At 37.3% G+C, this 13,404-nt stretch overlaps 1 protein-coding gene across 2 annotated transcripts in view; it reads right to left on the bottom strand.

Annotated features, from left to right (window-relative positions):
* LOC149140477 (cyclin-U2-2-like) overlaps positions 1 to 10,723 on the bottom strand; it is a 66,940-nt gene extending 56,217 nt beyond the window's left edge. For both annotated transcript variants that reach the window (XM_089449221.1, XM_089449222.1), the window contains exons 1-3: positions 10,311 to 10,723; positions 10,128 to 10,178; positions 9,849 to 9,995 (exon numbers count right to left, since the gene is read on the bottom strand). In XM_089449221.1, the coding sequence (XP_089305347.1) occupies positions 9,938 to 9,995; positions 10,128 to 10,178; positions 10,311 to 10,423 (222 nt within the window). In that variant the 5' untranslated portion in view covers positions 10,424 to 10,723 and the 3' untranslated portion in view covers positions 9,849 to 9,937. The remainder of the gene's footprint in view (positions 1 to 9,848; positions 9,996 to 10,127; positions 10,179 to 10,310) is intronic.
* Between the last annotated feature and the right edge of the window lie 2,681 nt (positions 10,724 to 13,404).

A 13,404-nucleotide genomic window follows, 5' to 3' on the forward strand; every position in this document is an offset into this window, starting at 1 on the left:
TGCATCCTGAGTCTAGCTGCATTAATAATTTACCTCCAAGCATAAGCTTGGTTCATAGAGATAATAGGATAACCCTTTCTCAATTTAACTTGAGGGACTCAGCACCTCTTTAGTGGTTAACACAACGACCTTGCAGTCGTTAGAGCCACAATCTCTGCAGTGCCGGAGGCATCGAGTGAATAGAACCTAACAAAAGGTATCGTTAATCAAGCTTTTGTTCACTTCTTGTTGGCCTTTGTATCACAACCTACTCTAGAGACTAGTTCCGAAATAGTTAAGAGGAAGGTTACACCTAGAATAAGCATCTAACTTAAAATTAACCAAGATTTTGCATTTCACCTAGTTGATAAGATTTGCACTTCATTCAGGTTAGTTGAGCATTTAAGCATCAGTCGTTCATCCGATTACTTGACCTCTAATTAATATAAAGCAAGACGTTGACTTGATAAGGCACTGGTCTCACATTCAAATCTAATCTAATTGTTAAGTCTTGCTAAAATTAACCAAGTAGCTAGGCCATTCATTCATGTCTCCCGAACTTGTTGGTTGCCAACTTGTCTTCCATCTTCACATTTCCATAAGGACTACCGCCCATAGCCTGTTGTTGGGAAACAGCTAGAACAGAGAGGTCGGGGATCAAAGTGACAGCCCCTGACCTGAGTCATTGTCGCAGTGCTTGTACAATCTGAGCGACAACACAACTAACCCTTGGTTCTCTAGGATTGGCACCCATACATCCTCATACCTAGGTAGGGCCCAAAACATTGCCCTAAGAGGTTGATGCAGCTAAAAGAAAAGGAAAGAGCAAATAATGGCCACAGTGTAAAACAAAAGAATATAAAAATGCAAAAATATGGTTGGGACATACACATTAGCACATGGGAAAAAGCCTAGCATGAGCTCTACCTTACGCATTATGGCCATCACCTAATTCCTGAGCACATGTTGCTCCTTCACGCCATAAAGAAACCCTTGCATGTCCCAACCCTTGATGGGCAACAAGATGCCTCGTCATTAAGGAGGTAATAACTATTATACATCATACAAAGGAAGCTCTAACCCTTTGAGATACGAGCAATAATACAAAGAAAATCAAGAAATAGTAAAGGGCGCATAAGAGGGGTTAACTCATGCATCCATGATTGCTCCCTCCTCACACCTATACACCGAGGATGAGGATCCCCATCATGCTAGTCCCTTTGACCATCGCACTTAACCATGAAGTCTTCTCCCCTCTGTTTCATCATTATTATTCACTAACACCTATCGATTAAAGGCTGGACCAGGGAAATGTTACTTCCCCTTAGGGGCTGAAAACGCCTAATAGGGTTATCCATTACCCACTCCTGCCTAGGGAGGTAACACCATTACGAGTTCAAAGCCCTAATTTTGGAAGGAAAGTCTTATTTGAAGTGTTAAATAGCCCTTTGCTTTCAATCTTGGTTCACTTGGATGCAAAAAATGATTATTGTACCTAATGACTGGTTGCTTTCACTAGACTCTATGTTGTGATTGTCAACTGGTTTAGTAGCCCAAGTCTTGGGCACCTTAATCACAAGTACCCAAGGCATTGGAGGACCATATTGACACCCACAGGTGAGGCGTTGAGAGCCTTGGGTCTCTAAGCCGTACCAACATGACTTTTGCACCCATGGACACCTCTTGCACCAAGATGTTCTGCCACTTTGCAGGCTATCTGATGATTCTTCAATATGACATACACTAAAACCCAGCATGCCCATGGTCGGCCACGGGACTCTTAGAGATATAGAAATTGATCCATAGCCTATATGACGATGGTCTCACCTTCTAAGACATGGGAGGGCTAGTAGCACCTGGAAAGCCCTCAACGTTGGAGCAGATGTGGGCACATTAACCTGTTGGAAACTCAAGAGACCACATTCTAACCCGCAAGGTGAAATTTGGGGCCCACAGAGAGATTTTGACATAAATGTGAAGGTAAACCTTCACACCATGATTTTAGAGAGCTTCTACACCACTCATTGCACTCTAAAGCCTCAACATACCTCATATAGCCCTACGCATGGAGGACATCAGCATTCGGCTCACACGTGTGGGAATTTCACTTGATTTTATATTTTGGCTAATGGGTTGGCTTGTAACCCAATTTATTATTGTAATTTTACTTGAGATTTAGGGACTTTTAGGCTAATTAGACATTGTTCCTCCTCATATAAATAGAGAAGATCATCTTGTTTAGCATCATCACTTGGTCTTGGATATTTTGACCTCTTGAGATTTTTGACCTCTTGTTCTAATGGGAAAAATGTGATCTATGAAGCGAATTTTGTCTTGAGCATTTGTTCTTCTCTTTGGAGAAGTCACTTTAGATCAAGAATTGGCACTAATAAAAATTGAGCCAATTTTTTACGGTCATTTGTCATTCTTTCGGTGAAGTTTCCACACTATAACGACAAAAGGAGGTCTCACTAAACGTCATTTCAGGTACTGTTGTACTATTGACATTTAAACAATCGTCAAAATTCCGACCATTGTTATCGTTTGATATCCGACATTGCATCATTGGAGATCATCGTCGACAGTTGTTATTTTCAACACATTATCATCAAATGTCCAACGAATTTTTCTTGTAAGGTTCATCAGATATCCGATGAATTTTCATCAGAATGTTCGTCGGATATCCAGCAAATGTTTCTCAGAATGTTTGTCAGATATCCAATGAATGTTTGTCAAAAGGTTCATTGGATATCCAATGGATCTTTCATTGGGCATCCGAAGGATATGGGTCTGTCAGATATTTAAAAAAAAAATAACAGTCTCAGTTGGCTCTCTATCTCCATATTGAGAAAGGGATCTTTTGCACCTACTCCCATTTCAAGTAATAAATTGGGGTTCAAATATGAAGTACCTTGGCTTTGTTCTCAAACCAAACGCTTATTGGATTTGTTCTCGGTGGCTTTCCTTAGTTGGCACATTGACCTTATTAAATGTGTACTTGAGGCAAACCTGGTATATTGGTTTTCTTTGTCATATATTGCTGTGGGAATTTTGGAAAAAATCAAAGAGAAACGTTTCAATTTTTTATGGAAAAAGAATAAAGGAAAGAACTCAATACCTGTGTTACAATGGGATAGACTGGCTAAACCAAAGCTGTTTGGAGGATGGAGACTGCAGAATACACATTAATTTGGCAGGGCCCTCACAACAAAGAAAATTTGGAGGATTATTAAAATGATGGTCTCTGGAAGCATGTTATTCTCGCCAACTATATTGTCCCCCTGTTGATAGAAGATTGTATAACGCTAACAATCAAACCTACTGCTAATGTATCTATTACTTGGAAAGTCCTCGCATTGGCCCACCTTGTTCAAAATTGGCTTTGCCAGAAATTTGGCAATGGAAGAAGTATCAGATTAGGGTTTGGTTGAAAGGTAGGTTGTAACTTGTGAGGGTCGACATAGATTATCAGAGATTTCTTGGTTTAGATGGTCCAATACTAGAAGAGTGGTACCTTTTCATCAAAAATTTGCAAAGAAACTTCATTACGCTGGACATAGATGAAAACTTTTTGGTCAAAAGATCCTGCAGGTGGAGATTAAACTGCCAAGTTAGGAATCAGGATACTCAACTAGCTTTTTGGATGATCCAGAAATGGCTACCTGGTGGTGGAAGCCTGTTTGGATGCTCAGAAGTTGATCCACAAGTGGCTAACCTGGTAGTGGAAGCCTGTTTGGAAGCTCAAAGATCCTGCAAAATCTAGGATTTTCTGCAAGCTTGATTTAGCAAACAAGATTCTATTTTAGGATGTGCTCCAGAGGAGATCATGGCAAGGTCCCAGCTTCTAAATTGTTTGGAGGAATAACGAAAAATCTGCACAGCATATTGTTACAAACTGCCCATTTACTGAGGTATAGAAAGAGTTTATAACTCTAGCAGGAGACAATGGAAAGTGTGGAGAATACCTCACTAGTGTACTTAAACTCCAGGTGGAAAACACTTCAATTGCAGATCATAAGGCCCTTCCTTGTATTGCAGCATGAAGAATCTGGTTGGCAAGGAATGCCACTATTGTTGAAGAACACTCTTTCACCCCAAAGTTTTCTATAAAATTAGGTATTGTTTATGATGAGATTAAATTGGTTCCAAGCCCAAAGCCTGTGAGACAGAATAGGACTTTAGAAATACACATAAAGACACCTTGGAGTTTCTTTGATGGTAAATGTAAAGGAAACCCTTGGGGGTGTGGTGCAGGGGGTGCTTTATTTCTTTCTAACTTACTTTACTTCTCATTCAAATTGGTTCTTGGGAAGGGGGCTCAAATAATTGGACAGAACTGAAAGCCTTGGCAGCCTTGTTAAGAACTGCTATAGAGCAAGCGGTGAACTGTTCCAAGTCTTTAAAGATTCAAATTTGTCAATTGATTGGATAAATGGGAAAACAGAAATGCATAATATCTGCCTCCACCCAGTGATGGAACAGGTCAGTCTTCTTAAAGGAAATTCCAATCAGATATCATTCACTCACATATATAGGGAACATTATGATCTGGCACTGGGCAGACAAGGTTTCAAACCTGGGAGTTCATGTTGCTGAAATTTTCTTAAAAATGGCAGTCAACAGGACAAATGGGGACCAGCCCCAAGAGACCTGGGCTTCTCTTACATAACCTTGCTTTTCACTGTGGATCAAAATGACAACAGCACCGGTCTTCTCCTTGCTCTTTATAGCATGTTCTGGAGGTGTTCTGCTTATCTCATGATAATAGCACTTTTTTCATTTGATCTTTCAAATAGCTTTATTTCAGCATTATAATAGGCGTGTTGTCGCGCAGATTGGCACGACAACGCTCGGACCGGGGGTTGTCACTCTGATCCCCGATCCCTCCGTTTAAGCCTGTCTCCCGCGGCTAAGGGGGGTAGACCCTGCGAGATAGTGAAGACCAACTGCCAAACAGTTGGGTGGGAGACACGATACACGATATGATAAGCACTAGATGGATTTAGAGATTTAATAGACCAGTGCCTTAAGAGATTGTTATTAAAATGATTACTTGTTAAATGATATAAAAAGATGGACCATGAACAGCAATCATCTATCATCAGCTAAAAACACAATGCTCTTAGAATGACAAAAACGATATCTAGCAGCTAAAAATTTGAAAAGATGAATGCTTTAAATCACCACGAGAATCATAAACCATCCACCAGATATCAATTTCGCATCTCAGCTTGAAAACTCTAGATCTCAGCAATAAAGATATAACGTGAAAGCAACTGAAATCCGGCAAAAATAATTTCTCATAAAATTTTATTTTTCAAAATTTTTTAAATCTTTTTTCAATTTTTTATTTTTTCAATATTATGGAAATTAAAAATCTAAAAAAAATAAAATTCTAAAACTAAATTCTAATCATTAAAAATAAAACTAAAAATATATTTTTTCATTTTTTATTTTTTATTCAAAAATCAAAAAAAATAAAACAAAAATTAAAAGCTAATTAAAGCCAAATCTAAAAAATCTAAAATCTATATACTATACAAAAATATAAACCTAAGCCTAAATTATAAACATTTTTTTTTTTGATCTTTTATGAAAACTAACTATATAAAAAATAAAAAGAACTTTAAACTAAACTAAAACAATACATTAAAATCTAATTAAGATCTACGCTAGCCCTTTTATTTTTTTGTTTATTTTTTATATTAGAAAAATCTAAAAAAAAGAACGATCTATCTGGAAATTTAAAATCTAACATTTATAAATTTTAAACTTAAAATCTAAAAAGTAAAACTATGAAAACGAAATTGACCTATACATATCGAAATAAACCAAAAAAAACGCAGCTATATCCATATCGAAAAGGAAAAACGCTGAACGATGAGATCGTATTGCACAAATTCGATATACCTGCTACGGATGTAGACCCAAGCTGGCCTGGTATTGTTTCAACGCTTTCCCTTTTCTGATTTGTGTGTGGACATGTGCAGGGAGCTTGTCGGCGGAAGAGCTCACGCGGAGGAAATACGTGACCTGGAGACTATCGACGTTTGGAAATGGCAGATAAACTGAGCCGCAGATCAAATCGAAGTTAGCTGCCGGCGTGAGTAGGGTTTGATGCCCACGCGAATCCCCCTTTCACACCAAAAAAATGCGATTTCTGCAATGTATATGACGTGGATCTCCTTGGATGCGGATTTGAGAAAGGGAACAGGTTTTAAAAATGCACGGATCGCGGCTCAGACAACCCCAGCACGTGCTTCTAATTGAACCGATGCCTCCAAATTCACAACTGGAATCTTCAATACTATTTCATGCCAAATACATCGACGTTTTTTTTTTTTTGCACAGTCGTTTTCAAAGGATCTGTTCACGCAGTAACTGGAACGATAAACCTCAGTTGATGAAGCGATTTGCCCAGGGAAACCACAGCGTATGCTTTCGGTTTCGGAATGATGCATGCTACGGCTTCAATAGCTGAGGGCTTTCCACTGTTTTTGATTTCATGTAATGCAAGTAATATTGACGATCAGGTTCCAGGAATGCTCTTCGACAGCTGACTCAAAAAAATTGCTCTTGATAAAAACCCTGTAGCTGAAAACACAAAAATACAAAACCCTAATGAAGACTGAAGAAAGCAAAACTTTTGAAATTTGAAACCCTAGATCAGCTAATAATTTACAAATTTAGCCCCTTCACAGCCAGATTTAACAATAAGAACAGGAAAATTTTAAAGAAAAGAAATTTCAGATTGTCACTGTAAAAAGAAACTTCAGAAATTCTCTCATGCAGATCAGAAAAATAAAACCGAATGATAGACCCAGGATCAAATCCACTGGGCTCAGCAGAAAATGCTTGTGGGAGTTGGTTGGTTCAGCCGAGAACTTCCCCTAACGCCCACCAAATCTTCTTCAGCAAGGGTTTTTCTGCACAGCTCAGAAACAACCATCAGTAAAGAGGGCAAGAATGCTGCTAGATCTCAGGAAGTAATGGAGATACCTGCCATTACTTCAGAAACCCTAACAGCACCCAAACCCTAGCAAGTGAGCAAGATACATGTACCCACAATACTCTACAAAAGCTATTATTAACAGCTGAAAATAACATATGCAGAAAATCAAAACAATCTCACAGCATTTCAAGAGAGTAACACCAGCAAGATATGGACCCCAAAGTCTTCTTTATTAACCAGAAATAAATTTACAAGAGAGCTTCTTCAGTCTTTGACTCACAGATCCGATGATTTGAAATGACCCCCTAAGACCCTATATAAAGGAAATGATCCTAACGGCTAGTTCGAGTGATCCATGTAGAAATGATCTCGACCGTTGATGAGGATCAAGACATCTCTTGATCTCATCCGTCGATTTATTAACTTAAAATATTATTATTTTATTAGTTAGGGTTTTTGCTTCATTTTTTAATTTTTTATTATTTTATTATTTTTATTCATTTTTTTAATTTTTTAATTCATTTTAAAATGGATCACTGAACTAAGCCTTTCGGAAACATCACCTAGGACCTAGGACTTAGGACTCATGAGGGGATTTAAAACATTTCTCGACCCTCAGAACACATTACATCATGACTTTTACAAAATTACATCTTAAGGGACAAACCCATTTAATACAGACCCTCACAAAACACCCAGTTCTGCGACACAACTATAATCTAGCAGATTTAACACACTAGGATTTTCCTAAAGTTCTAATGACAAAATCAATCCCGGCTTTGGGGTCAGGTTTGAAGGAAAACTCTGCCGATCCGTGGATCGGTGAGACGAAAAACCTTCCGGGACATAGATTGTCATAGAAAGTTAGGTCCGCCTAGGCATGACTCTGATCTGCTTAGATTATTTACAATTCATACATGCAGACTGGGTTTACAATCAAAATGATCAAGTTGCTGATGATGGCAGGACGGTACGGACATGCTGATCAAGTACTGCTCCTTTCTGTCAAGAAAAATGGGGTGCACTGCATGGGTAGTTGACCAGTAGAGGTCAACAAGGCATTTTTGATATGTATAAAATAGAATCATGCTATACAGAATGTTGGTTTTAAACCTTTTTTGGACAGTATTAGGGACGGTTATGGTCTATTTAGTTTTTGTTCTCAGAAGCAAGTATAAGATGTAACTTCTTTAATCTTGAATATAAGTGTCAAAACCGGTGCCACGTATGTCAGGTTAAGGGACATCCAACATACATACATCCCCCAAACCATTCAGAGATATCTCCCATTTCAGTATAAACAAATTTAGGTGATATAAAGCAGATGCCTCTGTGTTCAGATAACGTATAACATTTTTATTAGAGCAAGTTTCTCTATTTTCTATAGCAGAATTTCCAGGTGCAGGAGGTGCTTCCTGTTTGATAGTCATATTGGAATCATTTCTTGACTAATTCTGACCTGACAGAATCATTTCTAGTGACCAGATCCAGTGCCAGTTATATCAGAATTGCAATTAATTACAAATGACCAACTCGGATGGTTATTCCAAAGGCATGTGGTGACTACCAGATTCCAAGCCATATCAGAACGAAGGTCCAAAACCACCAAGGAGGGATCAATTCTGGTTTCTTTGGTGGTTTCCAGTTAGGTTACTCATAAACAAAGCAAGAAGAATATTGAGGCTCACTGGAAAATGATGCAACAGGACCAAAGAAAAACGAGAATTCATAATGCTTCTCACATTAAGGGATATGAAAACCAAACATGAAATATGAAAGATTAAAATCTAAGGTATCACAAAGATGGCAGGCTCCAATGAAATCTGTAAGAACAGAGTTAGGGTAGCATGGATTTCAACAAAGGCACTGGAGTAGTGCCCCTTCCACATAATCCTAGGCAAGATCATATGGTGCGCTCCAATGCAAGGGGTCCACCACTCATGAGTCCTACCACTCAAGGTCAAGGAAAAGAAACTCTGAATTGATGACTTGCTACTCAAAAGAAGCATGGAGACAGGAACTTAGGACAGAGGAAACCTATATGTGTCTAGAGCTACACTATCTATTAGTTCTATGACGTCCAATCTAGGCTCTAGGACAAGAGCTCTTCAAGAGTCTCTCAGAAGAATGACAACCTGTCAGGACAATGTCGAGAAGAGGTTCAAGACCTTACCAATCTGATAGCTAAAAAAGTATGAATCTCTAATTGTCATTTCCAGCCCACAGTAGGCTGGAAAACAAGATTGAAATGATCCACCTGGAAGAGTCTAGATGCGATGGGCCACATAGGGCCTATTACTTGCACCACCAGAAAACTGAACAGAAGAAACAAGTGATGCATCTGATGGGGTATGTCTGAGTACATCCCTAAAGGGGCTGAGATTTGTGCCCTAACACCTTCCTTATAAAAAATGCTAGGCATCTCTGGTCTGGTTATGGGAAAAAAGTAGTGAGGGAGACTCTCAAGTTCCTGTAGAAGGTGGCAGTACTTCCCTTCAATTGTGTAATAGATGGACATCATAAGAGATAAGACAGCACTTCCCTTCGTGTAATGCTTATCATATTGTTACGAATTGGGTGACAGACAAACCTATACAGCAAAAATTTGTTGAACATGTTTAGCATGAGATTTTAGCACTTGGAAACCTAGTGAAACCAATCAACCAACTCTTTTAAAGACTTGGGGTGAACATGTAAGAAATGTGCAGGTGAACCATAGACCCTAATTCCCTTAGTTACTCTATCTGGAAAAATGAAAGATAATCAAGTACCAGTGGGCCTTATAGATGTTGACACATGGACGGAAAAATACAAGCCTAATAATCAAATAAGAACACAACTAAACACCTGACAAACCTTGATCACTTCTAGATCTTCTGGTTATCCAAACATGCTCGGAAAAGAAACATTTAAATACCTGATAGAAAGAATATGAATTCTGGAAGATTGATGAACTTGCCACGCGCCATTCCAAAACCCATCAGAAATAAGAATTCCATCTCCATTCTATTTATTTTTTCGCTGCTCACGCCTCCTACCCGCGTAATACGAATTCCTATAATTTCTGTTCACAAAATCAAAACCGATATTAAAATCTTGAGACTGATGAAAATAATGGGATTTATAAAACTGCTGAAAAACAGGAAATAGAGAACGTAGATGGTAATTAAAGTATTGAATTCGAGAATTCGCTTACAGGTGTTCGAGGAACATGACGGTGGTGATGAGCAGCCTGTTCCTATAATTTCTGTTCACGAAATCAAAACCGATATTAAAATCTTGAGACTCATGAAAATAATGGAATTTATATAACTGCTGAAAAACAGGAAATAGAGAACGCAGATGGTAACTAAAGTATTGAATTAGAGAATTCGCTTACAGGTCTTCGAGGAACATGACGGTGGTGATGAGCAGTCTGTGGGCATTCACAGACGTAATGCGGAATTGCGGATGGAATTGAATGAGGCGGTCGATGTAAGCATAGGTTGACATACTTCTTCAGACCTCTCCAGATGCCGCTCTATAGAGATGTCTGGCACCTGCCTCTGGAAAATCCCTTTTAGAGGAGCAGCATTGGTTTATTTACAGAGATATACAGAATGCTAAGGGTACTGCCCTTAGCTAGACAACTCCTTGACAACTCCAAGTGGAGCGAGCAGGATTTCAGGGTGGTTCCTGTCCGAATCCTTGAAGGCATTAAGAGCCCAGGGTTGAGAGTAATAGCGGTTGAGGCATGTTGTAAGCGCACAGCAAGCCACACCTATTCCAAATGTACCAGATCACTTAAAAAGTCGGAACTGAAAAGCTTGTCAAATCTCCAATTTAAAACTTACAGCCAAAAAAGCATGCCATCTTTTAATCCCATCTTTTAAGTAATCATTAATACTTTAATAATTTTTTCAATTAAAGATTAATACGTTGAATTTATGGTATTTTTGTTTGATGAAGCATGTTTTAAGCGCACACCAAAAGCCACACCTGTTACAAATGTGCAAACAAAACTAAAAAGCTGGTCAAAAACCTTAAGGCCAAAAAAGGCATGTCATCTTTTAATCCCATCTTTTAAGTAATTATTAATATTTTAATACAATCTTTTAATTAAATACTAGCATACTCCCAAATCCCAAATTGGGAAAGGGAACACCGAAGGCGTTTATGTTTTTTTCGAGGATAGGGTAAATTTGAATGGATGTATGATGGGAGAGTGTGCTTTGGAGGGTAGTTAAATACATGTTTATTATTAAATTAATTATTTTTTTTCGAGGATAGGGTAAATTTGAATGGATGTATGATGGGAGAGTGTGCTTTGGAGGGTAGTTAAATACATGTTTATTATTAAATTAATTTCTCTGGATGTTTTTAAGGGAGCTTTCAACGATAATGTTGTGCTGATATATAAAGAGGTTATGTTAAGGACTATTGGATAAGGAGGAAATGGAGTTTCATTATTATGTATTGATATTTTTGTGAGTCATATGCATAATTTAATTAAAAGTTGAAAATCATTGGTTTATATGAGATCTATATTTTAAAGTGCACAAGAGAGTCTTCACTTCAACAATTTGTAAGAGTCAGTGATTTATCATATAAAATAGGGTTCCAACCATAATTCATATGAAATTCATCCATAAAAGGATAACGAGAAACCTTATAATTGAGTTAACTATTGAAGCACCAAATTTCTCATGTACTCTTTGTATTATTTCTTATTGTAATCAAACTATTTCACAAAATTTCATATAGAATATTCAGGACATGAATAATTGAATAGATTCATGCCTCTTGTATTTGTTATAAAAGTATGAATTTAGTATGAGAAAAAATACTATGAATAACTATGTTTGTGGGCTCACAATCAAGTTATTTGGTCAAATTGTACTTAAGACGCATTCTAGGATACATTGTTTTGTTGTTCAAACCTTTTTTGTTAAGGAACATTGAAGAAAGCAAAGGACCAATGAATGAAAGTAACTCTTTCAACTGTAATTTTGCAATCATTTTTACTTTCTAATTTATCAAAAATGTTAAGAAATGATTGGCTTGTGAATGATAGATAACACATCCATCTCACAGTGAAAGGGTTTAAATTCTATAACAAAGCTCAATTTCTTCACTTATTCCATAAAGAAATATTTACCGTAGAGAAGTGCCCTTTGTGAAATAATGATACATATGCAATGTTCCACAAGTGTGGTGTTTGAGAGAGGATTTGTGCTTTCTTATAATTTCCAATACCACCACCCTAAATCTATACATGTCACACTTCTCTATTACCCTTTATAATGTAAATATAAAATATATTTTTTTATTATAAAAAAATTCTAAATAATAGTAATTTAAAAAGCAAGATGAAAGAACATAAATCCCGTGATAAAAAACTCATACTATGCAAATCACTCCACTATATTGATGTTAAATATTGTTTAAGAAAAACCTTGAAAGAGATTGTGAAGTCAAAAATGGTTCTTATGCATTGGAATGAAGGGGTCCATTGGATGTCAAGACACATCACTGATCATGAACAATTCTACATCAAACTATAAAAACATCACACATACTCATGAAAACACTTTGATTATATCTATTTGATTAATTGGAGAGTTCAAAAACCTCAATGAGCATTGAAATACTATCATTGTTATGTTTTAATCATGAAAACAAGATTGAAAACTTTGTCATTTCCTTCTCAATTTCATATCTCACAATTGGACCAAAGAATTCGGTTTCCACAACACCATAATATAATAAGTTCAATTGACACTAATACCATATTAAATTATGGATATTTAGACTTCATCTCAAATTACTAAAGTGAATAAGGAAAAGTATGTCCAAATCACTTGAAATGAAATTACATTAATGCATGTCTCTTTTCTTCTTGTGGTTCCCTATCTCCCCTCTGCAAAAAAACAAGGTTTTATTGGGTTCCAGTCTTGGCTCTTTTTCATACTTGGACCATTTACTCCTCCTTTTTGTTTGTTTTTTGGTATGTCACCTGAGTTCCCATCCCTGTATGTCATTGGTAACCTACAAGCCTCTTCTAGTACTCTACTCCTATGTAATATGATTGTTCTCCTCTCTTTCCTTAGAGAAAACTGTATTTTAGGCTCTCAACCTTCCCCTTGTGATATAGTTGACCTCGAATTAAATTCTTCATGTCTGTGGAAGTTGGGATTTGTTGGCCTTTTTATCTTATTCAAGTGGCAATGAAGATTCACAAATAGACTTATTCAGGTTATGGGGGTCACCCTTCATGCTTGTTGTGCTCCCATCAAGAAGAGACCTTGAATTTGGATATCATGGAAACTAAAATGAAATTGCATGAATAGATGAACCTCATTACCATCCTAGAGGAAGAAATACAAGAGCTCAAAATCAACATGGCTCACTAGGCAAATGAAGTTGACACACTACGCTAGCAGATTGAAGCTCTTCAAACCCAAAATTATTCCAGGACAAACGCCAATGCTAAG

The sequence above is a fragment of the Pinus tabuliformis genome, chromosome X, assembly GCF_031772625.1.
Source record: "Pinus tabuliformis cultivar Carrire ecotype Pingquan chromosome X, CPIR1, whole genome shotgun sequence".
Classification (NCBI taxonomy): domain Eukaryota; kingdom Viridiplantae; phylum Streptophyta; class Pinopsida; order Pinales; family Pinaceae; genus Pinus; species Pinus tabuliformis.